This window comes from Lithobates pipiens, unplaced genomic scaffold (genome assembly GCF_037356315.1).
Source record: "Lithobates pipiens isolate NorthernLeopardFrog02 unplaced genomic scaffold, aLitPip1_a1.2 Scaffold_18, whole genome shotgun sequence".
NCBI classification, from domain to species: Eukaryota; Metazoa; Chordata; class Amphibia; order Anura; family Ranidae; genus Lithobates; species Lithobates pipiens.
Window position 1 is genome coordinate 81,133,006 of NW_027507758.1, and position 27,703 is coordinate 81,160,708.

A 27,703-nucleotide genomic window follows, 5' to 3' on the forward strand; every position below is an offset into this window, starting at 1 on the left:
CAGGGTATTGCAGAGTATTGATAGGGTATGTATTGCAGAGTATTGGCAGGGTATTGCAGAGTATTGATAGGGTATGTATTGCCGAGTATTGGCAGGGTATTGCAGAGTATTGGCAGGGTATTGCAGAGTATTGGCAGGGTATTGCAGAGTATTGGCAGGGTATTGCAGAGTATTGGCAGGGTATTGCAGAGTATTGGCAGGGTATTGCAGAGTATTGATAGGGTATTGCAGAGTATTGGCAGGGTATTGCAGAGTATTGGCAGGGTATTGCAGAGTATTGGCAGGGTATTGCAGAGTATTGGCAGGGTATTGCAGAGTATTGGCAGGGTATTGCAGAGTATTGGCAGGGTATTGCAGAGTATTGGCAGGGTATTGCAGAGTATTGGCAGGGTATTGCAGAGTATTGGCAGGGTATTGCAGAGTATTGGCAGGGTATTGCAGAGTATTGGCAGGGTATTGCAGAGTATTGGCAGGGTATTGCAGAGTATTGGCAGGGTATTGCAGAGTATTGGCAGGGTATTGCAGAGTATTGGCAGGGTATTGCAGAGTATTGATGAGTATTGGCAGGGTATTGCAGAGTGCAACTTACACACTAGTGACTAACCTGGTAGAGAAGGAGAAGTAAACTGGAAAAGTGCAGCGTGTGGCCCCAGGAGGCCAGGACTGACTGGCACTGGGTAGAGGGGAGGAGGGGGGGGGGGCAGTCCGGAACTCCGGATCCAAGCAGGCGCGCAGCGTGTGTCAGCCTGCCCACTGACTCGCGCCAGTGCGTGCCCACGTGCACGGCCGAAGTCATGTGACCGGTTGCTAGATGCGGAGCGGCCCCTGCCTAGCAACCAGTCACTCGGCGGCTGAGGAGCGGCGGCGAACTATGCGCTGCATAGCCTCAGCCCTCAGGCAGCTAATGGGAACGGCGTTCCCGCTGTGGGAATAGTACGGGAACGTCGTTCCCATGCGTTCCCGCAGGACTCGAGCCCTGTATTACAAAGAATGCCAACATCCCTTGTAATAGAAAAAAAAAAGCATGACGATCTCTCTTAAATGGGAGATCTGGGGTCAAAAAGATTAAGACCATTAGGCAAAAGTGACGTTCAATGTCTCTTCCGCCAGTCCAATGTTTATGGAGTCAAGCGGGGGGCGTCTTTCCCTCAATCGGTTCCAGGCTTGTCAGGGGAGAGGACACCATCGTTTACTCTGCTAACGACGGCTCCGGTAAGCGGCGGAGATGAATGGAATGTGGCGGGAGGCCCCCCCCCCCATATAAGTGTTCTCGGGGTGAATGCACCACGGAAACCACTTTTACCTTAAAGCGCACCACCCACCATTTCAGAAAACACTGGGGTTATGCCAGCTAGCTGCGGCCATAACGGTATTTAGCATCAAAGTACAGACGTACAATGATGGCAATTTGCGCTAAGTGGTTAAAGTGTATGCTGGGAAAAATGTGAAAATAAAAAGATGCTGGGGTGGGGGGAAGGGGTTATTAACAGCTGAGATAATTTTGACCATATAGAAAGGCTTTTTCTGCTCCTGTGCCAGAATACTAATCAGCACTCACAACCATTGGCTCCAAGCGCTGATCATATGCTGGTTTTCCAGCATGTCCATTCGACAAAAGCTGGTCGTTAGAGCGGCTTCTGTTGGAAAATCAGCTGTACACACTGACGGAATCTTGGCTGGTTTCAACAGATATCTGGTCTGTGTGTACCCGGTCTTATGGCCCGTACACACGATCCGAAAATCGGACGAAAAATACCGCTGTGGATGCGATCGTACGATAATCAGATCGTTGGTACAGAGCTTTCGAGAGCCGATCACGACAGTTCATCCAATATTGGATCGGACAAACGCAAAAATTTTCCTCGTACAATACCAGATTGTACGATTTTCATTTAGTCAGTACAGTTTATCTGAAAATACAAATGCACTACAACACATGACATCACTTCCAATTTATTTTATTTATTTATTTTTATGTTGTACCAGACTTTTCGTGACTTTAGTAACCTATTCAATGTCTACTTGCGACTAGTAAGAGAAAAGTCGGAGGATCTGTCGTCCGATTTTCAGATCCTGTGTATGGGGCGTTTGACCAATTGTTCTAGTGACAACTGTCTATTTTCCCTCACCACATTTTCTAGTTCCACTGTCATGTCTGCATTTCACTTTAAAGCAGGATGTTAAGATTATTAAGTCTGCTTTTAGCTATAAATAATATTTGAAAGGCTCTGGTTATATTTACACTTGTTCTGTTTTACAGATTCGTTCCCACCCTCAGTTTGCAGACCTCTGCCAGCGAACTACTGCAGATTCCTGTTGCCCAAGCTGGACTTTAGGAAATTATATTGCCATCCTTAACAACAGGTCTTCGTGCCAGAAGATCATAGAGCGTGATGTCTCACACACACTAAAGCTTATCCGTACCTGTGCCAAGTTCTATTACAATGGGACATTGGGACCAGATTGTTGGGATATGGTGGCCAAGAGGAAGGACCAGCTGAAGTGTACGAATGTGCCTCGCAAATGTACCAAGTATAATGCCGTCTACCAAATCATTCACTACCTGGTAGATAAAGACTTTTTAAACCCAAAGAATGTGGATGTCAGTCCTCCAGTTTTACGGCACAGCATGCTTTTCTCACCAACAGAAAAAGGTGACTCCATGATGAACATTTATCTGGACAATTTTGAAAACTGGAATTGTTCTGATGGTGTGACAACCATCACTGGGATAGAGTTTGGTATCAAACATAGCCTTTTTCAAGACTATCTCTTAATGGATACTGTGTATCCGGCCATTGCTATCGTCATTGTCCTTTTGGTCATGTGTGTCTATACAAGATCAATATTCATTACCCTGATGACCATGTTTGCCATAATAAGTTCGCTGATTGTATCATATTTCTTGTATCGCATAGTATTTAACTTTGAGTTCTTTCCCTTCATGAACCTCACTGCACTGATTATTCTGGTCGGAATCGGAGCAGATGACGCATTTGTCTTGTGCGATGTCTGGAATTATACAAAGTTCGACAAACCCCATGCAGAGACTGCAGAAACGGTCAGCATCACACTACAACATGCTGCTCTTTCAATGTTCGTCACCAGCTTCACCACCGCCGCTGCCTTCTATGCTAACTACGTCAGTAATATTACAGCCATCCGGTGTTTTGGGGTCTACGCTGGTACTGCCATACTGGTGAATTATCTCCTAATGGTCACGTGGCTGCCCGCTGTAGTCGTCCTTCATGAACGCTATCTACTAAACATCTTCACATGCTTCAAAGGTTCTCAGCAGCGGCCTTTCAACAACAATAAAAGCTGTTGGAGCATAACGTGCCAGAAAATAAAGAAACTGTTTTTTGCAATTTCCGAAGCATCAAGGATATTCTTTGAGAAAGTGTTGCCATGTATTGTTATCAAGTTCAGATTTATTTGGGTGTTCTGTTTCCTCACATTGACCATTGGTGGGGCCTATATTGTGTGTGTTAATCCAAAGATGAAACTCCCATCGTTAGAACTGTCAGAATTCCAGGTGTTCCGCTCTTCCCATCCTTTTGAGCGTTATGATGCAGAGTACAAAAAGATTTTCATGTTCGAGAGAGTTCACCATGGTGAAGAGCTTCACATGCCCATCACAATCATTTGGGGGATCTCAGCAGAAGACAATGGAGATCCCCTCAATCCAAAGAGTAAGGGCAAGCTCAAACTGGACAGTAGCTTTAATATTGCCAGCCCTTCCTCACAAAGATGGCTTTTGAACTTTTGCCAAAAGTTGAAAAACCAAACATTCTTCTACCAAACCGATGAACAGGACTTTACCAGTTGTTTCATAGAAACCTTTAAACAGTGGATGGAAAATCAGGACTGTGATGAACCTGCTCTTTATCCATGCTGTAGCCAGTCAGGTTTTCCTTATAAACAGGAAGTCTTTGAGCTCTGCATTAAGCGTGCCATTATGGAGCTTGAAAGAAGCACCGGTTACCACTTAGACAGCAAGACTCCAGGACCAAGGTTTGACATCAATGACACCATCAGGGCCGTCGTTTTGGAATTCAAAAGTACTTACCTTTTCACTTTTGCCTACGAGAAGATGCACCATTTCTACAGAGAGGTTGATGCTTGGATCTCAGAGGAACTGAAAACTGCTCCAGTTGGTCTCAGCAATGGCTGGTTCGTCAGCAGTCTCGAGTTTTATGACTTGCAAGATAGTCTTTCCGATGGAACATTAATTGCTATGGGATTGTCTGTTGCTGTAGCTTTTAGTGTAATGCTCCTCACGACATGGAACATAATCATCAGTTTCTATGCGATAATTTCTATAGCTGGCACAATATTTGTCACAGTCGGTTCTCTTGTCTTATTGGGATGGGAGCTAAATGTTTTGGAGTCAGTCACAATCTCCGTTGCTGTGGGGCTCTCTGTAGATTTTGCCGTACATTATGGCGTTGCCTATCGCCTTTCTCCAGATCCAGATAGAGAAGGGAAAGTGGTCTTCTCTTTAAGCCGAATGGGATCTGCTATAGCAATGGCTGCCCTGACTACCTTTGTTGCTGGAGCAATGATGATGCCTTCAACAGTTCTAGCTTATACCCAACTGGGCACCTTCATGATGTTAATTATGTGCATTAGCTGGGCTTTTGCAACCTTCTTCTTCCAATGCATGTGCCGTTGTCTCGGCCCGCAGGGAACCTGCGGCCAAATACCGTTGCCAAAAAAGTTACAGTTCAAAGCCTTTTCTGAAGCCTTATCTTCGAATAGTTCAGAAAGAGGACAGATCAAAATGAATCATGTTAACAAATACCAGTTAGACACTCGAGGTGCAAAAGAAGAAATAGAACATGAACATTATGAATTGGAGCCTTTAGCTTCACATAATTCTAGCACATCTTGACAATTGGATTTTGGCAAATAATTTCTCGTTTTGGTGAGAGGTTGGCTGCACAGAAAACTGATGTGTCTTCACTGCCCTGTGTAAATTCACTAACTTATTTTTATTATTGTTATAATTATTGTTATTTTAACATTCTCTACAGCTATGTACATAAAGACAGGGACCAACAAACTGTTTATTTTTACGTTGGCCATATGTATACCGGTATAATCAGCCAAAAATAGACCACATCTGTGAATGCATGAGGTGTAAAGCGTTGGGTTCTCATTGGGAGTTCTTCTGCTGTCCACAGATAACCAAGTCCACCTATTGCCCTTCTATGTCTTCATAACTTGCCATTATATTGCAGACCTGTGGGCTGTCCTGGAATAGAAGGATCTGATGAATGTGTGGGTCCAATACTGATACCAAACTCTAATTTTTTAAATTTAACCTCAGGCAGAAATAAAAGGCATAGACTAGTTCAGCTGTGTATTAAATATTACACCACAGTTTTTTCAATGCAATTAGTGCAATTCCAGAATTTGACCTGGGATCACGCTCAGGGCACAAGAAATCGTTTTTACTGCAGGACATGTGCTAATAAAGAACATGCTGATGGGAGACGGCAGAGTTGAGCCTGGGACACACAGCTGAATAGCTGTCACTTCAACAGAAACCGTCTGAAATTTGGCACATGTACACCATCATGTCCAACAGAAACTGGGCGACGGGCTGGCTTCTGTCGAACAGGCATGCTAGAAAACCAGCCTCCGATCAGCACTGGCATGTAATGGCTGCGAGCGCTGACTGGTGTGTTCTGGCTGTGGGCAAGTCTCTCTGTCAGAACACCATAGCTCAGCGGGTAGATCACTGTACTAATATTGGATAGTTGGTAAAGCAAGCTCCTCGTTTTTTTTTGTTTTCGTTCAGCCCGCAGGGTTGAACTAAAAAAAAAAAAAAACTGATAGTGTGTACCAGGCTTTACAGAGCTATCATTTCATCAATTTGCTGCCTTTTTTCTCTGTTCATTCACAGGATGGGGAGGGAAGGGGACCTATTAGTGTTCATAAACTGTAGAAGAGAGAAATCTGGTCTCCTGCTTTGCCAGCCAGGACTGTGCTGAGTGGCAGAGCTGTGTAAATCTAAGAAGTGTATTGCCAAAATGCAGATAAACGCCTTCAATATACAGTATGTATGTTATCTATATATACACCTGTTTGTCTGGAGTTCAACTTTTAGACAAGCGACCAAATAGGTAGGTGGACAAGAATAGTATTCGCAAACTCAAGCGACCCTTGTGCAACTGCATCCTCAATCCCAGTTCTTTAATACCAGAGAGGGGAGTCTGTTGGCCTTGAATGTTGGATGCATCCATTACACTGGCCATTTATTGGGCATAAAGGTCTAACGTAATCTTTAGGTGTGACCGTTTCTGATATGACTTGTGTGTTTTTTTTTTTTTTTTGTTTTTTTTTTTTTTTTATGGTTCAGAATGTGGCTCTTCATCATAAGTGTGTGTGTGTATGTATGTATGTATGTATGTATGTATGTGTGTGTATATATATATATATATATATATATATATATATATATATATATATATATATATATATATATATATATATATATATATATATATAATATAATTACTGCAAGGCCTGGAGCTGACTTTTAGCTTCAAGTTAAAAAACAACTTTTACGTTTTTCACCTGTTAAAATGTCACTTGGATGCTCCCCTTTGTTGTGGCTCTGCTTTGGGACATCCCTGTTTGGTCAAGATTAAAAAGAGAGGCTATGTCCATCAATAAACCTAAGGGAAAACTGGATTTTTGTTACTTGCCATAAGATCCCTTTCCCTGAGTTAAGTGGCCGACACAGCACCTATCCCGCTTTTGGTGTTTATTTCTGACAATGCTTTGACTAACTGGCTTGCCTATAGCAGAGAGGGGGTTTTATACCAGAGGACGTACTGAGTTTGCCACCTACTCCTGTAGGTGGCGCTATAAACCCTGTTTCTTCAAGCGTAAGAAGGGAGGCTGTGTCTGTCAATGAACTCAAAGCAAGGGTTTTCATGGCGAGTAATAAAAAACCTGTTTCTTTCGTTCCTCCTTGAAGGAAGAACACCCTGTAACCCATCCAGGGGGTGGTGATATTTAAAGGGTCAAAAAAAAAAAAATTTGGGAAAAAAAATTGTTTAACTGATCTAGCATGACATCTTTTTTCCTGGAATATCAGTTTTGGGTGTTAAGTTTAATGTATCTTTACTTGTACAAACACTTTTTCAAAAAGAAAGAAATCAAAAGCCTATGCAGAACATCTCTTCAATACATGCACATTTACCCATAGTTTACCTCTTCAAAACCGTAATAACAAATAAATTCCTGTTGATCTGCCAGAAATCCAGTGAGCTCCTGTCTTTGTTTTATGCGGACAATACTGATTCTGCTGCACTGACACCCCAACCAGAGTTGTCAGCCCTTCCCCATTCTCTGCTGCTGAATTACAGAACATCTCCTCCTTTTCTGAATTGCAAAAGTTTTATAGTCCAGCGGGAAAGAATTTAGGCAGGGTTGCCTAATGCTGCTTAGGGCTTTAGTGCAGGAGAGGCATATTTGTCAGTTCACTACAGGAAGTTGGGGGCTTAATGGATTTCTGAAAGCTTCAACAGGTGTTTTTATGAACTTGGTGTGTGTTTGTTTTTTTGTTTTCTTAACCATTTGTTGGCCACCCACAGTACTTTTACTATGGTGTGATCCTGTGGACTGTTACTTGGTACCCAGCCACTGTATCATGTGATTCCTATGATTAATCATAGGGCTCACATGATTAAATATAAGCAAAACTGTCATGCATAGCTGCCATTTCATGACAGCTTTCTTACTATTGTGATGCTGTAATTGGCCCACATCTATCGCATGGTACCTGTGCTTGTCACAGCTCCCTGTACCATGTGATTTAGCTGTAGCCTTATCACCAGCATCACAATAGTAAGCAAGCTATAAAGAATGAAGGCCATTCATGACCGTTAAAACTATTGCTTGTAACAGTGGTCATCACTGTTACAAGCAAAAGCTAAAAAAAATGAAAAAATTTGGTTCTGATTACACAGAGCTGCTCTGATAATAGTATGTAAAAGAAAAAAATCTTAAGAGAACTTTTATAAAAAAAATTATTGAAATGTGTATTTTTTTTATAACTTACTGTCACCAGACAGTATCCCTAATCACTGCCACATCAGAAGACACTGTGCTGTACTGGTGGCATTTGTGAAAAGAAAAGCAATTGTGAATTTAACAAATTTTATTAAATTTCTTGATCTTCCAAAAATTTGTGACAAATTACAACTTCCAAAAATTTGCCATGCCTCTTACTAAATACCTTTTTGACTGCGTTTTCTAAAAACTGGTTATTTTGGGGGTATCTGTAGTGTCCTGGCATTTTAGGGCCTCAAATTAGATAGGCTGTCAGTACATCAGGGTCGATGAATTGTTACGTTTTCAAATAAATGCATATATACATATATTCTAAGGGGGAAGTTTCAGGGGAAAGAAAATTTTGAAGCAAAGTAAGGGTCAGTGCTCATCTGCAGCCTTGCCCATCATTGCAGCCTGATCGGTGCCCATCTGCAGCCTTGTTATTGCTGAAATAGACAGAGCCGAATCTCCTGTGTACTTGGCTCGGCTCACAGTCACGCCCAGTCCCACCCCTTGGCCCGACTCCTATGATGAACATAACACTGGTCCAATGGTGGGCTGTCGGGACAGCCTTATATCGGTGTATCACACACACACACACACACACACACACACACACACGATTTTCCCCTGATTTTAAGAGGGGGGGGGGGGGAGTGCGTGTTATACGCCGATAAATACGGTATGTGTGTGTGTGTGTGTGTGTATATATATATATATATATATATATATATATATATATATATATATATATATATATATATAATATAATATAGTTTGTAAACTCAATAGCTTTCACACAGACTAAATATACACTGGGTTATTCTGACCAAAGAAATGTAGCAGAATACATTTTGGCCTAAATATATGAAGAAAGATTATTGGTTTGCAAAATTTTATAACCAAAACTAAGAAGGGGGGGTTCAACATTTTCAGCATTTTTTCATTTAGCAGAAAATATAAAACCCCAGTGCTGATTAAATGCCATTGAAAAAGAAAAAAAAAAGTGATTTGTGTGGAAAAATTATATACATTTAATTTGTGTACAGTGTTTCATGACCAAAGCAGTTGCCAGTTAAAGCGTTTGTTAGCCCCCAAATAAATATAGATCCCGGTCCTTTAAAGCAGGTTAAACATCACAGTGCTTGTGCTGTGTAATCTGCACCCCCCCCCCCCCCCCCCTCTAAACTAAAAAAAAAAAAAAATACCTGAACCTGCCACTTCCTGTATGCCCTCTCTAAACAGACCATGATAACCAGGGGTATGCACTGTGGTCAAAGTGCTTCCCTCCGTCATATGCTGCCCTGCTCTACTCTCCTCTCACCCCCCTCCTTCCTGTCTGTCATCCTCCTCTCCATCTGTCTCCGGCCTGGCCCTGCCCCCCGGCGCTCTTATTGTAATAATAAAAATGTCAATTTTTCACTGCCCCTCTATTAGAGGCTGGCAGAGCACACTGTGTAGGTTGTTTTTAAAATGGAGTGTTCTAAATACCGAATTTCAGCTGTATTCAGGCCGGTCACGTGACTCGCAGCCACTTTACAGCTCCGATGGATGGCTTCTGCATAGGAGACGAGCAGCCATGTGATCTTCCCGGCTGACGTCAGAGGGAGATCACGGCTCCTCCTAAAGAAGACATCCATCGTAGCTGTAATGCGGCTGTGAGTAATGTGACCAGCCTGAAGACAGCTGACATTCGGTATTTAGAACACTAAATTTTAAAAACAACTTACACAGTGTGCTATGCCAGCCTCTCTAATAGTGGGGCTGGCATAGTCTTATATGCGTGCCTTAACAAACACTTTAAAGAGGAAGCAAAGGCTATTAAAAAAAAAAAAAAAAAAAAAAAAGGCAACTTGCAAGGCAAAGGCATAATGAGCTAGTATGCATAGCATACTAGCTCATAATGTATAACTTACCTGCCCCCAAAGCGGTCCTCCGTCTTTATCTTCGCCGCTGCCATGTATCCCAGAGTGACTTCCGGGTCTCGCTGCTCCAGCGCTGTGATTCGCCGGAGCCGCGATGATGTCACTCCCGCGCATGCGCACGGGAGCCGACACGAGCGGCATATCGCAGTCATCTGCGGCCGGCTCAGTGTGCCTGTCTTTTTGTAAATATCTCCTAAACCGTATAGGTTTAGGAGATATTTCTTGGACCTACAGGTGAGCCTTAATCTAGGCTTACCTGTAGGTCAAAGTGGTTTGTAAGGGTTTACAACCACTTTAAAGTAGCACAGTGCTGAATAGCAAAAAATTCCCTGGTCAAGTGGTGCATGTATTGGAGAGGGGTACTGATAAAACTAATATATATATATATATATATATATATATATATATATATATATATATATATATATATGCGTATATTTAAACTTTTTAAACACTATTGTATACCCATTGCAACCCAGACCTTGCTGTATTTCAGTTTTCACTGGATTTAGAGCTGTGGCACATCCTGCATCTCATAGAAGTATGTACTGTAAAGTACGGGGAGCACCGTGCCACAAAACCCTGCGCCTGGTGGGTACAATTTTACATACTGGTGCACCAAGATTTCTAAATAGGCTCGCTTCACATCTATGCAGTTTGCTTTTGATCCAGTTCTGCACACTTGATTTTTGCCACGATTTGTGTTTTGCATTTTTTTTTTTTTTTGCCCAATTTGTGGTTGGGCAGATTAATAAACGCAAATCGTGGCAAAAACGCACTATATGCTTTTCTGCATCTTCTTCACTGAAGTCTATTAAACTAAAAAAAAAAATAAAGCCCAGTTTTGCATTTAAAAAAAATCCCTGATCCTTTCCAAAAATGCAGCAGCTGAAAAAAAGTATAGATGTGAACATGTCCCATAGGAACCCATGTTAAATGAACTGTAGTACGTTTCTGCATAAAGCACCAAAAAACACATAGGTGTGAACCGAGCCGAGCGTCTTGGTGTAACATAAAACAGCAGGTCTTGATTCGTGAGCATCTATGAAGAAGGGGACGGGCATGGTGGTTCTTGGCTTTTTCCAGTGCAGTATGAAGAAGAATGGAAGAGGAAAATTTGACTGGTCAGTCCAGAGACTTTGATTATAATGGGATTGTATGAAATCAATTTTATTAGTTTCGCTTTTTTATCCCCAAAAAGTGTTCAGAAGTTTGAAAATGTGTAATGCTGAAGTTGGTTGTTTGGTGATCTGTGTGAGTGGAACAAATGGCACTTCCAGAGAATCTTTTCACCTTTAAAATGTTGTTGTTGTCCCTCAGAACTACCATATGAATGTCATTTGTGTCAATTATGCTTTGTCTCTTTCTGCTGCTGAGAAACTGCTACCTGACTGGGCTTGCTAGGAGTTGTGGTTTCTCAAAAGCTAGAATGGCTGAAGGCAGCCCAACCCTGCATTAGCGCAAAATGGCGAGAGGCGAATGATAAACCACAGAACCCTTTAATGATGTGAGCTATGTAGGTTTCAAGTGCAATTCTTTTGATTGTCTTATGCCAAACATTGACGCCAATGTGCCTGCTGTATTGAGAGAGTTATCAAAGTTTAAGTCAATAAAGCTATATAGAGTATTGTGTATTTTCTGCTGATTTCTGTCCATTTTCTGTTTCAGGATTGATTGACATTCCCATTGAAATTGAACCCCCTATATAAAATGTACAAATGAATACAGCCCTACATTTATTCATATATACACTATATTGTCAAAGTATTGGGACGCCTGCCTTTACATGCACATGAAATGTAATGGCATCCCAGTCTTAGTCTGTAGGGTTCAGTATTGAGTTGGCCCACCCTTTACAGCTATAACAGCTTCAACTCTTCTGGGAAGGCTGTCCACAAGGTTTAGGAGTGTGTCTATGGGAATGTTTGACCATTCTTCCAGAAGTGCATTTGTGAGGTCAGGCACTGATGTTAGATGAGAAGGCTTGGTTCGCAGTCTCCACTCTAATTCATCCCAAAGGTGTTCATCGGGTTAAGGCAGGACTCTGTGGAGGCCAGTCAAGTTCCTCCACCCCAAACTCGCTCATCCATGCCTTTATGAACCTTGCTTTGTGCCTGGGGAAAAAAAAATCGGAGAATTCTTCTTTAATTGCCGTTATTATATTAACCACTTCAGCCCCAAACCATTTGGCTAACCAAAGGCCAGAGCACTTTTTGCGATTCGGCACTGCGTCGCTTTAACTGACAATTGCGATGTGGCTCCCAAACAAAATTTACGTCCTTTTTGTACCCCACAAATGGCTTTCTTTTGATCACCTCTGCGTTTTTTATTTTTTTGCGCTATAAACAAAAAAATTGACAATTTTGATTTCTACTTTTTCCCCTCAGTTTAGGTTGATATGTATTCTTCTACATATTTTTGGTTCAAAAAATCGCAATAAGCGTTTGGTTTGCACAAAAGTTATAGCGTCTACAAAATAGGGGATAGTTTTATGGCATTTTTATTAATTTAACTAGTAATGGCGGCAATTGGCAATTTTTATTGTGACTACATTATGGCGGAGACTTTTGGCACAATTTTGGGACCATTCACATTTATACAGCGATCAGTGCGATTAAAAATGCATTGATTACCGTGTAAATGTGACTGGCAGTGAAGGGGTTAACCACTGTGGGGGTGCTGCATGGGGTTAAGTGTGTCCTAAGGGGTGATTTTAACTGTGGGGGCGGGGCTGTGTGTGACACGACACTGATCAGTGCTCCCGATCGCAGGGAGCGGTGATCAGTATCCTGTCACTAGGCAGAACAGGGAGATGCCTGTTTACATCAGCATTTCCCTGTTCTTCTCGGCGAGACAATTGCGGGTATCTCTGCGGACATTGAGTCCATGGGACCCGCGATCACACTCACGGAGCTCGCAACGGGCGTGTGCTGCAATGCCGTGTCTTAAAGGGCATTGTACAGGTACGTTAATATGCCTGTACATACCAGTCGGCAAGTTTTTCTTTAACTGGTTCCCAACCAGCGCACGGCAGAATGGCACGGCTGGGCAAATGGGCATACCTGTACGTCCCTTTAACTTTGCTGCTGTGCCATCGTGTGCACCACCAGCCGGGACCTCCGTGAATCGGGTCGCGCAGACTCAATCGCTGTGGAGATACCCGCGATCGCCTCACAGAGAGGAAGAACGGGGAGATGCTAATGTAAACAAGTATCTCCCCAGTGACCACTGTCACTGGTCTGACACTGATCAGAGATCAGTGATGTCACACGTAGCCACCCCCCTCCCCCCACAGTTAGAATCACTCCCAGGACATAACCCTTACACAGCCCCCTAGTGGTTAACCCCTTCACTGCCAGTGTCTTTTACACAGGAATCCGTGCATTTGGTCCCAAAATGTCCGATGTGTCCTCTATAATGTCCCAGTCACGATAAAAATCGGTGATCGCCGACATTACTAGTAAAAAATAAATGAATAAAAATGCCATCTATCCCCTATTTTGTAAACACTATAAATTTGCGCAAGCCAATCAATAAACGCGTCGTATTGTGTTATTTTTGGTAAAAAAAAATAAAAAATGTAGAAGAATACGTATCGGCCTATACTGAGGAAAAAAAATGTTTTTTATATATTTTTGGGGGATAGTTATAGCAAAATGTAAAAAATGTGTGTGTTTTTTTTTTTTTTCGGACATTTGCGCTTTTTTTTTTTGTTTATAGCACAAATAATAAAAACCGCAGAGGTGATCAAATACCCCAAAAAGAAAGCTCTATTTGTGGGGGGGGGGGGGGGAAGGACATCAATTTTGTTTGGGAGCCACGTCGCACCACTGCGCAATTGTCAGTTAAAGCGACGCAGTGCCGAATCGCAAAAAGTGCTCTGGTCTTAAGCCAGCAAAATGGTCCGGGGCTTAAGTGGTTAACATACAGATTTGTTTGTGTATTGTCATTTTGCCACAAAAGGAAATCGGGCATTTCCGAATCACTTATCCTATATTTGCTATTTATACCCATCATTAGGGTTTCCTGTTGGGTGTAAATATGCTGCGGATAGGATCTTGATCCTGCCGCGGCGTCGATGCTCAAACTCCCATTCTGAGCTTGCTGTGCAGGTTATTACAGAGAGCCTTCCTTCCGCTCTCATTGTCTGATTGCTGGCTGAAGGAGACGGCTCACATCTAAAACCAGGAAATAATATTTCTCTCTGCCTGGAGCCTGTCACTGCACTTCCAATGCCATTGCCATACTGGCCTGGAAGGAAATTGCACTGATGTCTCCGGAATCTGTCCAATTTATGAATTTTCTTTTCTATAGAATAACTGGGAATTTTTATTTCATGTGTAACGAGTCAGGACAGAGACATGGGAGTATTGTTGACTTTTGATCCTGGAGATCTAAGCACGAAAAAAATAAAATTAAAAAAAATCATACGTGGTAGCTTACCAGTCCTAAGCTGTGGCTGCATCTGTTTTTTTTTTGTTTTTTTTTTCCAGGTTTCCCTCCTCTACTGAAGTTACTCACTCTGATTTCACTGCACACTGTGAGCGTTTCATAATGTGCATTAGGAAATGCAGCAAGTCAGAGGCTTGGCTCAGCTCTTGCCTGGAGGATGCCCAGTATGATTTAGCCCTTTCCTGCCCAGCATGACTATCCCTGGTCCAGTGCCTTCTTCTAGGCCGTGATGTCAGTCTGCTGCAGGTAAGAAGATGGATTTTCTCTCCTCCAGTGATCAGGACTTCATGAGAAAAATGCACTTTCTTTTGTTAACCGCTGTCAAAAGGTACTAATATGCTTGGATATTTCCATTTACACTATTACCAAAAGTATTGCAAGGCCTGCTTTTACAGGCACATGAACTTTAATGGCATCCCAGTCTTAGTCTGTAGGGTTCAATATTATGTTGGCCCACCCTTTGCAGCTATAACTACTTCAACTCTTCTGGGAAGGCTGTTTAGGAGTGTGTCTATGGGAATGTTTGACGGTGCTTCCAGAAGCGCATGTGTGAGGTCAGGCACTGATGTGGATGAGAAGGCGTGGCTCGCAGTCTCTGCTCCAATTCATCTCGGAGGTGTTTTTTTTTTTATATATTCTTTATTTTTTCCTTTAAACACAGTATACTTACACGTTTATACAATTCTTGAGGGGAAAGTAATCCTGCAGTATAATACAACAATCTCCTTTCGCCCCTCTTTTTACAAAATACCTTTAAAACCCCAAACCCCCCTCCCCCCCTTGGGCAAAACACCGGAAAAACGGAAAAAAAAAAAAACCAGGAGGAGGTATGCCCCCCTATCTCCTCCCGTGTCCTTCGTCCTCCTCCCTATCCCCTTCACCTATTAATCAGACATGGCAGCCCCCACTCTCTAAGAATGTCAGCCATTTTTGCCACTTCCCTTGAATGTCCGTTTCTATCTCCTCAGTTTTGTCGATCGACTCTTCCATCAGCCTGATCTGCTCCACCCTCCTTACCCACTCAAGGATTGACGGCTCCTGAGGGTCTCCCCAATGGTTTAGGATTAGAGCTTTGGCTGCATTCAGGAGATAAGGGGCGAGCGTGGCTTTATATTGCCTTACTCCCATGTCTGTATCGTGGAATAGACAAGCCCATGGGCATTTCTTAATCCTCTTTCCAGTTATCAGGAATATATTTTCAATTATTTTGTCCCAGAAGGGTCTTATTTTTGGGCAGTCCCACCATATATGTTTGAAAGAGCCTAATTCCTTACATTCTCTCCAGCAAGTTGGTTCCTCTCCACCTCTTAACCTCTGCATTCGTGTGGGCGTCATATACCATCTCCCTATTAATTTGTATGCCATTTCGTGTGTTCTTGAATCTTTTGATAGTGCATATGTCATTTTTAATAGTTTCATTCTGTGTTCATCATTTCTAAGTGTCCCCAATTCCCCTTCCCATTTCCCTAAATAGGCAGGGAACTCCCCCTCTCCCTCACCTCTTAGTATTTTATATAATTTAGAGACCCTTTTCACCGTACACTGTGTGTCCTTAAGTAGCTTTTCTAGTGGCCTTAACGCATTCATTCCTCGCAGGGGCTGAGGGAGCCCTTGTGTAAAGTGTAATAATTGATTGTGTCTCCATCTGTCTAATGGTCTGTGTCCCCATTCTTGAGTGATTTCCCTATACGTTAAAATCCTATCCCCTTTGATCACCTCTCCTAGTGTTACTTCTGCTCTCTGTGCCCATCTACTATAATGCAACCGCTCCTCCATCCCTGGTAAAAAGTGTTTTGTGTCAAGTAGTGACATAAGTGGAGAATTATATGTCCAATTGTGTAACTTATTTATTTCATCCCATATTCTAAGTGTATGTCTTGTGATTATACTAGTGCGTGTTCCTAGGTTCCGTGCCTGAACAGGTATCCAGATCATTTTTGCCAATTCCGTCCCACTTAGTCTAGTTTCCAACTCAGCCCAACTCTTCTCCTTTAAATTATGGATCCAATCTGTTATCCTAGATAATACTATGGCTTCATAATATTTTTTAAAGTCTGGGAGACCCACTCCTCCTCTTTCCTTTGCCTTCACAAGAGCCCTATGCGCAATGCGGGGTTTTTTTGGGTGCCATATAAATGCGAGGATCATAGATTTTAGTTTTCTGAAGAAACCTCCCGGCAACGAGATGGGGATCATTTGGAATGTATATAGTACCGTGGGCAATATGAACATTTTTATCACGTTCACTCTACCCATCCAAGATATTCCTTTATGTTTCATGTTTTTCATTTGTAACTTAATTTTATTAAGTAAAGGCATATAGTTAGCTTCATACAAATTCCCCTTCTGTGCCGTAAGTTTTATCCCCAGATAACTCAATTCCCTTCCACTCCATCTAAAGGGTAAGCTAGCGGCTAAATCTCTCTGCTCCTCTTCAGGTAGGTTCAAATTTAATATTTCTGTTTTAGATAAGTTGATTTTAAAATTAGAGAGTCGACCGTACTGTTCCATTTCCTTCACTGCAGCCGGGATCGATATTCTGGGGTATGTAATATATAATAGCAGATCGTCGGCGAATGCCGAGACCTTATACTCTCTACCTCCCACCTCGATTCCCCGTACGTCCCGGTTGCCCCGGATCGCTGCCAGCAACGGCTCCAAGGCAACCACGAAGAGAAGCGGGGACAGTGGGCATCCCTGTCTCGTCCCATTGAACAATTCAAGGGGGCGGGACAGGGAGCCATTCACCTTAATCCTGGCTGTCGGCTTGTTGTACAACGCTTTTACCCACTTCATCATTCTCTCTCCTAGGCCTATGTGTTTTAGCGTCCCCATTATAAACTCCCAGTCTGCTCTGTCGAAAGCCTTCTCGGCGTCAACAGACAGGAGCAGCGTGGGAGTCTCTCTTCTAGAAGCTTCCTGGATCAACATGATCGACTTCAGGGAATTATCCCTCCCCTCTCGTCCCCGAACAAATCCAGCCTGATCGGTGTGGATCCACTCGGGGAGGAGTGTTTTCAAACGCTCTGCCAGGATTTTCGCGTAGATCTTCACATCCGTATTCAACAATGATATCGGCCTATAACTCTCTAATGCTGCGGGGTCCTTACCTTCCTTTAAAATCAATGTGATGTGTGCGAGCAGGGCCTCTTCGCGAAGGGCCCCCCCTTCTCCCACCTCATTGAAATATTCACACAGTTTTGGTGCCAAGAAACTTCGAAATTTCTTGTAGTATAAAATGGAGTAGCCGTCTGGGCCGGGGCTTCCCCCTAGAGCTGTATCTTTAATTACTCTTTCTACTTCCATTACTGAGATAGGGGCCTCTAATTCCTCCATCTCGTCACACATATCTTTTGGGAAGTCGAGCTTCTCAAGATATTCCCTGATAGCTTCTTTCCTTTTCCCCCCGTCCTCCCTTCTAGTACTTATATTGTATAAAGCGCTATAATATCCGTGAAAATTCTCTGCAATATCGGGTGTTGCAAACTTCATCTCCCCCTCTTTGTTCCTGATCTTTGGTATGTAGGTCCTATTTTTCTGCTCCTTTACTCTTCTTGCCAACCACTTACTTGACTTGTTGCCCCAAAGGTGTCTCTCACTATTTATTTTATGAAAAGCTGTCCTCCTCTCTTGTTCCAGGCATTCCTCTAACTCTCTTTTTTTTTTTTTATAATTCCTGGGTCTCCTGGAGCCCTCTGGGTCTGGTCATTTGTTCCAATTCCTCTACCTCCTTATAGAGCTGAACCTTCACCTTATCTCTTTCTTTCTTTTTCCCGGCGCCGATTCCGATCAAGATCCCTCTAATAACCACCTTGTGTGTCTCCCAAATAGTAGCCTTTGAACACTCTCCTGTATCATTTACTTCATAAAAGTCGCTTAATTCCTGTAAGATTTTTATACTCACATCCTGTTCTTGAATGAGTGAGTCATTCAGTTTCCAAGCGCTTCCTGTCCCCCTATGACCCTGTATATCTAGTTGGATTTTTACAGGTGCGTGATCGGACAGGGTGATTGGTTTAATTTCTGATTTTTTTAAGTTGGCCACTAATTGTCCTATAAATATGTAGTCTAGTCTTGTGAAGGTTTTGTGGGCTGAGGAGAAGTGGGTGTAGTCCCGATCTTTCTGGTGGCTGATCCTCCATGCGTCATGTAACTGGGCACTGATCAATACTTTATTTAATTTTCTATATCGCTGTTCTGCCCCCCGTGTACCGCCCCCTGAGGAGTCCATCTTAGGGTCCAAACACCAATTTAAATCGCCTGCTAAAATTACCATGCCTGTTCTAAATTCCTCCAGTTTCCTTAATACTCTCTTTAAAAAAGTGTCAGGGTTTCTATTTGGAGCGTACACATTAACAATGGTGCATTGCATGATTCCCAGTTTACCCTTTAAAAACAAATATCTCCCCTCTGGGTCAGCCAATCGTTCCTCGATTTCAAACCTTACTGATTTGTCAAAGCCAATGGCTACTCCTCTGGAGTGCACAGAGGGTGTATCTCCATAGAACCACATTGGGAATTGGGGTGATGTCAATTTTATCCCTGAATTATTGGTTATATATGTTTCTTGAAGGCAAATGACATTTCCCCCCATAAATTGGAGTTCCTTATTAATTTTATATCTTTTTTCTTTTGTATTTAACCCCCTCACATTACCGTATATACTCGAGTATAAGCCGAGATTTTCAGCCTCTTTTTTGAGGCTGAAAGTGCCCCCCTCGGCTTATACTCGAGTCATCGCTGTCTGCCCGCTCAATCAGCGTGTCGAGCAGACAGACAGCGGCCATTCTATCATTCAAAAGCCGCGCCTCCGGCTCCGCCTTCGCCTGTGATAGGCGGAACACTGAATTTCCCAGCAGCCTGTGTTCCGCCTATCACGGACATCGTATCATCCTCGTACTACGGACGAGGATGATACGATGTACGTGATAGGCGGAACACAGGCTGCTGGGAAATTCAGTGTTCCGCCTATCACAGGCGAAGGCGGCGGCGCAGCTTTTGAATTTTACAATGGCCGCCGAGGCGCCGACGAAGAGGGCACGGGACGGAGGCACGGCACGGCACGGCACGGCACGGCACGGCACGGGACGGGACGGGACGGGACGGAGGCAAGGCACGGCGGCGAGGCACGGAGGCAAGGAGGCAAGGCACGGGACGGAGGCTCGGGACAAAGGTAGGCTGGACACACACACACACACACACACACACACACACACACACACACAGGGATGGATGGATGGATGGACACACACACACACAGGGATGGAGGGACGGACACACAGGGATGGACGGACACACAGGGATGGACGGACACACAGGGATGGACGGACACACACACAGGGATGGACAGGCATGTCTTACCCTCGGCTTATACACGAGTCAATAAGTTTGCCAGTTTTTTTGGGGGTAAATTGGGGGCCTCGGCTTATATTCGGGTCGGCCTATACTCGAGTATATACGGTATATGTTATCACATTGATAAGAACCATTGGCGACTAATATATTGTTCTATCGTTCAACGAGTGCTGACCCAGCGGGGACTTTACCCTTCCAGGGGACAAGGAGGACGCGAAGGGCACTGCACAAAAAAAAAAAAGGAAAAGAAAAAACCCACCCACTCCCTCCCCCCCCCTCCATCCCCCCCCCTCCATCCCAACTCTGCGACTGCAGCCGTTGGTCGGGGTCTCTCCCCCGTTTTTTCTTTTTTCCTCTCCTCCTCCCTTTCTCATTTGTGGGTATATGAGCCCGACGTTTATCTCTCAGATAACGTCTGTGCTTCATATTTACCCGGGGGTTCTCACCTGGTAAGAGCCTGCCCAGCAACAACGACTCCCTCCACCCCACCCCCCCTCCCCCAATCTCCCTCTCCGGACCCATCCAGCCCTCAACATTGCTGCACCCTATTTGTCTCCTTCCCTATCGTTTGTCTTTCTATTTCTCCCTCTCTGCCATCTTAGCTTCCGTTGGGGAAAGTTCGTATCGGATTCTTCCTGCCAGCCTGGTAGCGGAGGGGGAGCGATCTCTAAACTCTCACAGAACCTTCTTAGGTCCTCAGGGAACCTGAGTACCGCTGAGCGGCCATCCCTTTGTCCCCTCAAGCACGCTGGGAAGCCCTACTGATAGGGGATACCCGCCGTGTTCATGGCTTCCGTTAAGGGTTTTAGCAGTCTCCTTCTCCTCAACGTTTCCGGGGCCAGGTCTGAGAACACCCGCAGCTCAGCACCCTCGAAGGAAATCTCCGGCAATGCCCTGAGTTTCTCCATTATTTGCCCTTTCTCCTCTGCGTAGTGAAACCTGACTATCACATCACGTGTAGCTTCCCTACTTGCTGCCCCCCCAACTACGCTCCTATGAAGTCTGTCTAACTTTAGACTTTCAGTAGGCTCTCTTTGTAGTAACGGGTTGAAAACCTGCTGCACTATTTTGCTTAGCTCTGCAGCACCGTATTTTTCGGGGATACCTTTAATGCGTATGTTCTTCCTCCTACTCCTATTCTCCTGGTCTTCTAATTTATAAAGGAGGGACCTATTTGTTCTCTGGAGGCTCTGTACCTGTTCTGCTATCTCATCTATCCTAAACTCTTGGTTGTCAATTCTATCTTCGATCTCCTCTACCCTCTCCAATACTCGACCTATATCTGCCCGTACTCCAGCTATTTCTGTTTTTAGGGCCGCCTCCATTTTTGCGAACATTTCCCCAAGCATCTCTTTTATCAGAGAAGATTCCATTTGGGGACCTGGTCGCAAAATCTCTTCTTCGGACGCAGGCTCTCCTGATATTCTCTCCCCCTCTTTGTCCCTTTGGCCTCTGACCGAGCTTTGTATTATAGGACTTGTCTCTTTGGTCCCCCCACTTTTAGCCCCATTTGCTTTCGCTCCTCTACCATCCTCTCCTAACTTCTGTCTGTTCAGGCCTGACCTCCTTCCCACTCCTTGTTTTGGGCTTTCCTGTCCCTCTTCTAGCGTACTGATGTTTGTGATATTACTTGCCATGTACCTTTGAATCCCCCCGGGGCTGGATGCGGGTGGGGCGCTTTTTCCTGATTTTGCCTTCCCCCTCATTCTTTCTCCCTACTATTCTTTCAAGGACTATTTATAAGACTGTCCACCTTTCTGTAACCAAAACGTCCCCTCAGGGGGAGATGGATAGGCCCCTGGGGGATAAACCCTTCCTGGGATCCGCCCGTGTCCCCCTTACAAATACACAGTAATGCAAATATAAACCTTCAGGGTACACAATAAAAAATGTCTACATGAAAGAAAAAAGGGGGGGTGGTATCCTCATAGGCAGTCAGACTGGGAGGTGGTGACTATCTCCTGGAGAGGTCAGGGGACTAAAGCGAATGGTCTGTTCTAGGGTGTATTGGGGCAACAGGGTCTTCAGAAGTTTCTTCAATTTTCAGCCATACACTCTCCTGTCCCCTTCACGTTTCCCTCCACCTAGGCTGTTTATTGTCCCTGTCCTCAGTGCCTCTGCCTTCGGCTCGGTGAGAGGGGTAGGGTCCTTCTATAGTGTGGCCGAGACTCCTTCACAGGTCTCCCCTTTATTCCTGCTACTTCTTGGGAGGGACACACATACTCTTCTGAAGCAAAATTCGGGAGGCAAAAAAAAAAAAAGGAGAAAAGCATCTACGTCCCAGGCTAGCGATTCGAGGGAGAGAGACCCTCTAATCCAGGGAGGGCCGGGAAGGATACGAACGCTCAGCCTCCTCCACTTTAATGGACCCAAAGAGATGCTTCCTTGCAACTGCCGCAGTCACCTTGGGGTCAAGTCCGGTCGGGGTGAGATTTATAGTCTTCTAGGTACATAGACAGAGGACGGGGTATGCCAGGGATGGCCTATATATTATCAGGGCTAGCGACAGTCTTTAGATTTATTACTTGTTGCTTAATATGCCTATGCCACATAGGCTTGAGGAAGATAGCAGTGTGCTAATTATAATGTTGCCCTTCAAGTAACCTGTGGAGGGGATGGTAGCCTTTTCCCTTCTTGGTAGCTTGCCTAAATCGGCCAATTTGACTATTGTCCTTCAGCGTGACCATACAATATCTCTGTGACAGTCATCCATTTATTATAGCCGTTTTCAGACAGTCTGTTCACTTCATGTACCTAGCCAACCACCCCTTCCCCATCAGGTACCTTTCCTCTGCAGCCTCGTCCTCTGCAGCTTGGCTCCCTGGCTCCACGCTCAGCTCCGCCGCTCTTCTATCCACTCAATGGGACTCCCTTTCACATCTTAGTCCCGGCGTGCTGCAGTTCAGGTTCAATGTTCACCCGATCTCCGGGCGGCTGGCTCCTGTATCATTTACTCCTACCTCCGTCCGTCGGGCTGTTCCGCTCTCTCTGCTCCTCTCCTCCAAACAGTGGATCCGTGAACGTTGTCCCTGGCTCACCTCGAGTAAGCTTATCCACTGCAGAGTGCGCTACTGCTGGGTCCTTCTGAGAGTCTCAGCCTCGAGTGCGGCGTTGGCATCGGCCACGTTCGCCGCTGCTCGTCATGGGGTTACGATGTTGCGGTGTTACGCGGGGATCCTGGAGGCTAGAGGGGAGGGAGTCGTCCCCTACGCACGCCTACCTCATGGTGCTCCACCCCCCGTCACCTGATCGTCACCGGAGGTGTTCTATCAGGTTGAGGTCAGGACTCTGTGCAGGGCATTCAAGTTCCTTCACCCCTAACTCGCTCCTCCATGTTTTTATTGACCTTGCTTTGTGGAGTAGTCCAAATCATTTGGTGGGTGGGGGATTATGGTGTGGGGTTGTTTCTTTTGGGGGGGGGGGGGGGGGTTGGGCTTGGCCCTTTAGTTCCAATAAAGGGAACTTTTAAGGTCCAAAATATATGATTAAAGTTATGGGGGTACCTCATCCTAAATAACATCAACAAAAAAAAAAAAGAAGAGCACAACAAGACGAACTATATATCGGTACCTAAACAGGATTTACACCAAAGGTTGATTTTTAATAATTTTATTATTCACACAACATATATTAAATACACATTGAAGTTAAAAATGGAGACATATGTTCATTTACAGCTGAATGGTCACAATTATACTTCATGTCATATACGATGGTTGACGTGTTTCGCAATTGGCTTCTGCAGAACCATACACGTATGACCGGAGAACCTTAACTATCAGAAGAATATGGGAGAAAGAAAGAGCTAAGCAAGCAAAATCATTAAATAGCATAACATAAATTATTACACAAATACAGATGTATCATACATCAGCATTTGCATCTAAAGTAGGTAGGTAGATTGTTAATGGAACTTTTAAGGTGCCGGCATACCAAGACATTTTGGACAATTTCATGCTCCTAACTTTGTGGGAACAGTTTCAGGATGGCCCCTTCATCTTACAATAAGACTGGGCACCAGTGCACATAGCAAGGCCCATAAAGACATGGATGAGCGAGTTTGGGGTGAGGGAACTTGACTGGCCTGGTGATGAGTAAGCACAGTGTAGCTGTGCGAAACTAGTTCACCTCTGCTCCGGCTACTGCAACCGTGATGTGTGTCATTGTTTATATGGAACATTCATTAAATGAACTTCAAGAATGTCGTCGTGCAGCCAATTTTGTTCTTAGTCAAGGAAACGCACAGAGTCCTGACCTCAACCGGATAGAACACCTTTGTGATGAATTGGAGCAGTTACTGTGAGTCAGGCCTCCTCGTCCAACATCAGCACCTGATCTCACAAATGCGCTTCTGGAAGAACAGTCAAACATTCCATTAGACCAGGGATCTGCAATTAGCGGACCTCCAGCTGTTGCAAAACTACAAGTCCCATCATGCCTCTGCCTCTGGGTGTCATGCTTGTGGCTGTCAGAGTCTTGCTATGCCTCATGGGACTTGTAGTTCTGCAACAGCTGGAGGTCCGCAAATTGCATATCCCTGCATTAGACCCACTACCACACCATGTAGACAGCTTTCCCAGAAGAGTTGAAGCTGCTATAGTTGCAAAGGGTGGGACAACTCAATACTGAACCCTACGGACGAAAACTGGGATGCTTTTAAAGTTCACGTGTGTGTAGGCAGGTGTCCCAATACCATTGGTAATAGTGTATATTCTACGTATAAATGTTTAGACCAAAGGATATTTACTGGATATTTACATACCGTATTTATCGGCGTATAACACGCGCCGGCATATAACATGCAACCCAAGTTTAGGAGGGAGTTTTAAAAGAAAAAAACTTTTAGGAGGGAAGTTTAAGGAAAAAAACGTTCATTTAAATGCCCATCAATGCAGCCTTGTCCGTGTCATTTGCAGCCATCCATTTAGCAGTGTCAGTCGTTTGCAGTGTTATTTTTGGCCGCACTTGGCCGTTCTCGGCTATCTTCGGCCATTCTCAGCTATTTTCGGCCACACTCGGCCATTCTCCGCTTTTGGCTTTCCGAAAGCCACCGAGAACGGCAGAGTGTGGCCGAAAATACCCAGAAGCTGCCAAGAAGGGCAAAAAGGCTTAGAAACAGCGGGGATCGGCGTATAACACGCACCCCAAATTTCCCCCTGATTTTAGGGGGGAAAAGTGTGTGTTATACGCCGATAAATAGGGTGGTTGCTATTTAGAATTACAAAATGTTTTTTTTTACAGTGCCTTTGAAAAAGTATTCATACCACTTGACCGTTTTCACATTTTGCCATGTTACAACCAAAAATTTAAATGTATTTTATTGGGGTTTTATGTCATAGACCAACACAGTGGCACATAATTGTGAAGTGGAAGGAAAATGATAAATGGTTTTCACTTTTTGTTTTTACAAATAAATATCTGAAAAGTAGGCGTGCATTTTGTATTCAGCCCCCTTTATTCCAATACTCCTAACTAAAATCTAGTGTAACCAATTGCCTTCAGAAGTCACCTAATTACTAAATAGAGCCCACCTGTGTGTAATTTAATCTCAGTATAAACACAGCTGTTCTGTGAAGCCCTCAGAGGTCTGTTAGAGAACCTTAGTGAACAAACCGCATCGTGAAGGCCAAGGAACACACCAGCTAGGTCAGGTGTAAAGTTGTGGGGAAGTTTTTTAAAGCAGGGTTAGGTTATAAAAAAAAAAATAAAAATAACAAAAATATCCCAAGCTTTGAACATCTCACAGATCACTGTTCAATCCATCATCCTAAACTGGAAAGAGTATGGCACAACTGTAAACCTACGAAGATATGGCCATCGTCCTAAACTGACAGGCCGGGCAAGAAGAGCATTAAATAGGGAAGCAGTCAAGAGGCCCATGGTAACACTAGAGGAGCTGCAGAGATCCACATCTCAGGTGGGAGAATCTGTCCACAGGACAACTATTAGTAGTGCACTCCACAAATCTGGCCTTTATGGAAGAGTGACAAGAAGAAAGTCATGTTTGCAGTTTGCGTGGAGCCATGTGGGGTACTCTGGGCAGATGAAACCAAATGGAACTTTTTGGCCTAAAAGCAAAAAACTAAAATGGCACATCGCTCTGAACACACAATCCCCACCGTGAAACAGGGTGGTGGCAGCATCATGTTGTGGACAGCAGGGATCGGGAAGCTGGTCAGAGTTGATGGGTAGATGGGTGGAGCCAAGTACAGGGCAATCTTAGAAGAAAACCTGAGTCTGCAAAAGACTTGGGACTTGGGGCTGGGGTTCACCTTCCAGCAGGACAACGACCCTAATCATACAGCCAGAGCTACAATGGAATGGTTTAGATCAGTGGTCATCAACCCTGTCCTCAGGGCCCACTAACAGGCCAGGTATTATGTATTACCTTGGGGAGATGCAGACTAGAATACTGCAATCACTGAGCAGACACTGATATCACCTGTGATGTATTTCAGTTATCTTGCAAACCTGGCCTGTTAGTGGGCCCCGAGGACAGGGTTGATGACCACTGGTTTAAATCAAAGCATATTCATGTGTAAGAATGGCTCAGTCAAAGTCCAGACCTAAATCCAGTTGAGAACCTGTGGCAAGACTTGAAAATTGCTGTTTAGACGCTCTCTATTCAAATTGACAGAGCTTGAGCTATTTTGCAAAGAATAAGCAAAAATGTCACTCTCTAGGTGTGCAAAGCTGGTGGAGACATTGGAAAATGATTTTGGTCAAAAGGTGGTTCTACAAAGTATTGACTCAGGGGGAAGCTGAATACAAATGCACACCACCCTTTTCACATATTTATTTGTAAAAAAAATTGAAAAACATTTATCATTTTCTTTTCACTTCACAATTATGTGCCACTTTTGTGTTTTGATTTATCACACAAAATCCATTTAAAGCGGAGTCCGCCGGGAGTTCCACCGTTTTTTTTTTTTTTAAGCCAGCAGCTACAAATACTGCTTTTAAAATAAGGAAACTTACCCGCCCAGCGCACCCGCGATGTCGGCACCCGAAGCCGATCTCTCGATCGTCTCTCGGGTGCTGCCGCCGCCATCTTGGGTATGGGAATCAGGAAGTGGAGCCTTTCGGCTTCATTTCCCGGTTCCCTACTGCGCATGCGCGAGTCGTGCTGCGCAATAAGGATGGTCCCGCTGCCTCTGGGATCTGTGTGTTTCCCAGCAGGCAGCGGGGGACTTTCGGAAAGGGGCGTAGATCTACGCCCCTTTCCGCAGATAGCCATGCCGGAAGTGGGTGCAGATACCTGTACTGTACAGGTACCTGCACCCCCCTCCCCCCCTGAAAGGTGCCAATTGTGGCGCCGGAGGGGGGGGGGATTCCAATGAGCGGAAGGTCCACTTTAGGGTGGACCTCCGCTTTAAGTTTTTGGTTGTAACATGATAAAATGTGGAAAATTTCAGGGGGTATGAATACTTTCAAGGCACTGTATAGTTTGAGGTGGTTGCGACTTTCCTTCTGTCTGGGAAATTTTGGGGCTTGTCATACAGTAAATCCATTTTTATTTTTGGCCAACTGGTCTATAAAGGGAGGGTGCAAATCTATTGGCCTGGTTGGATTGTTTTTGAGCAACAGCTGGATCTTCACATATAAAATAGTACTGGGTATCGCTACGTTGGAACCTGTCAAAAAAAAAAAAGAAGGAAAACTTTGTATATTCTTCCAAGTGGCAGCGGAGATGTTTCAAACATTGGGAAGGTTATTTCCACAATCTCAGATATACTGACAGAAAAGGACTGTGGTATTTTGAGGCTGGTGCTCAACCCTGTGCTATTGGCACTCTACCCGTCCTGTTTATAGAGGTGACTAATATGCTAAAAATAAAAAACATCATCCAAAAAAAAAAACCCCAGTCCACCAGGAACCTAAAATGTAGTGTTTGAGTCATA

General features: G+C 44.2%; 1 protein-coding gene across 2 annotated transcripts in view; it reads left to right on the plus strand.

The window, feature by feature from the left end:
- DISP1 (dispatched RND transporter family member 1) overlaps positions 1-6,386 on the plus strand; it is a 106,277-nt gene extending 99,891 nt beyond the window's left edge. For both annotated transcript variants that reach the window (XM_077485839.1, XM_077485840.1), the window contains one exon: positions 2,261-6,386. In XM_077485839.1, the coding sequence (XP_077341965.1) occupies positions 2,261-4,894 (2,634 nt within the window). In that variant the 3' untranslated portion in view covers positions 4,895-6,386. The remainder of the gene's footprint in view (positions 1-2,260) is intronic.
- Positions 6,387-27,703: the final 21,317 nt, after the last annotated feature.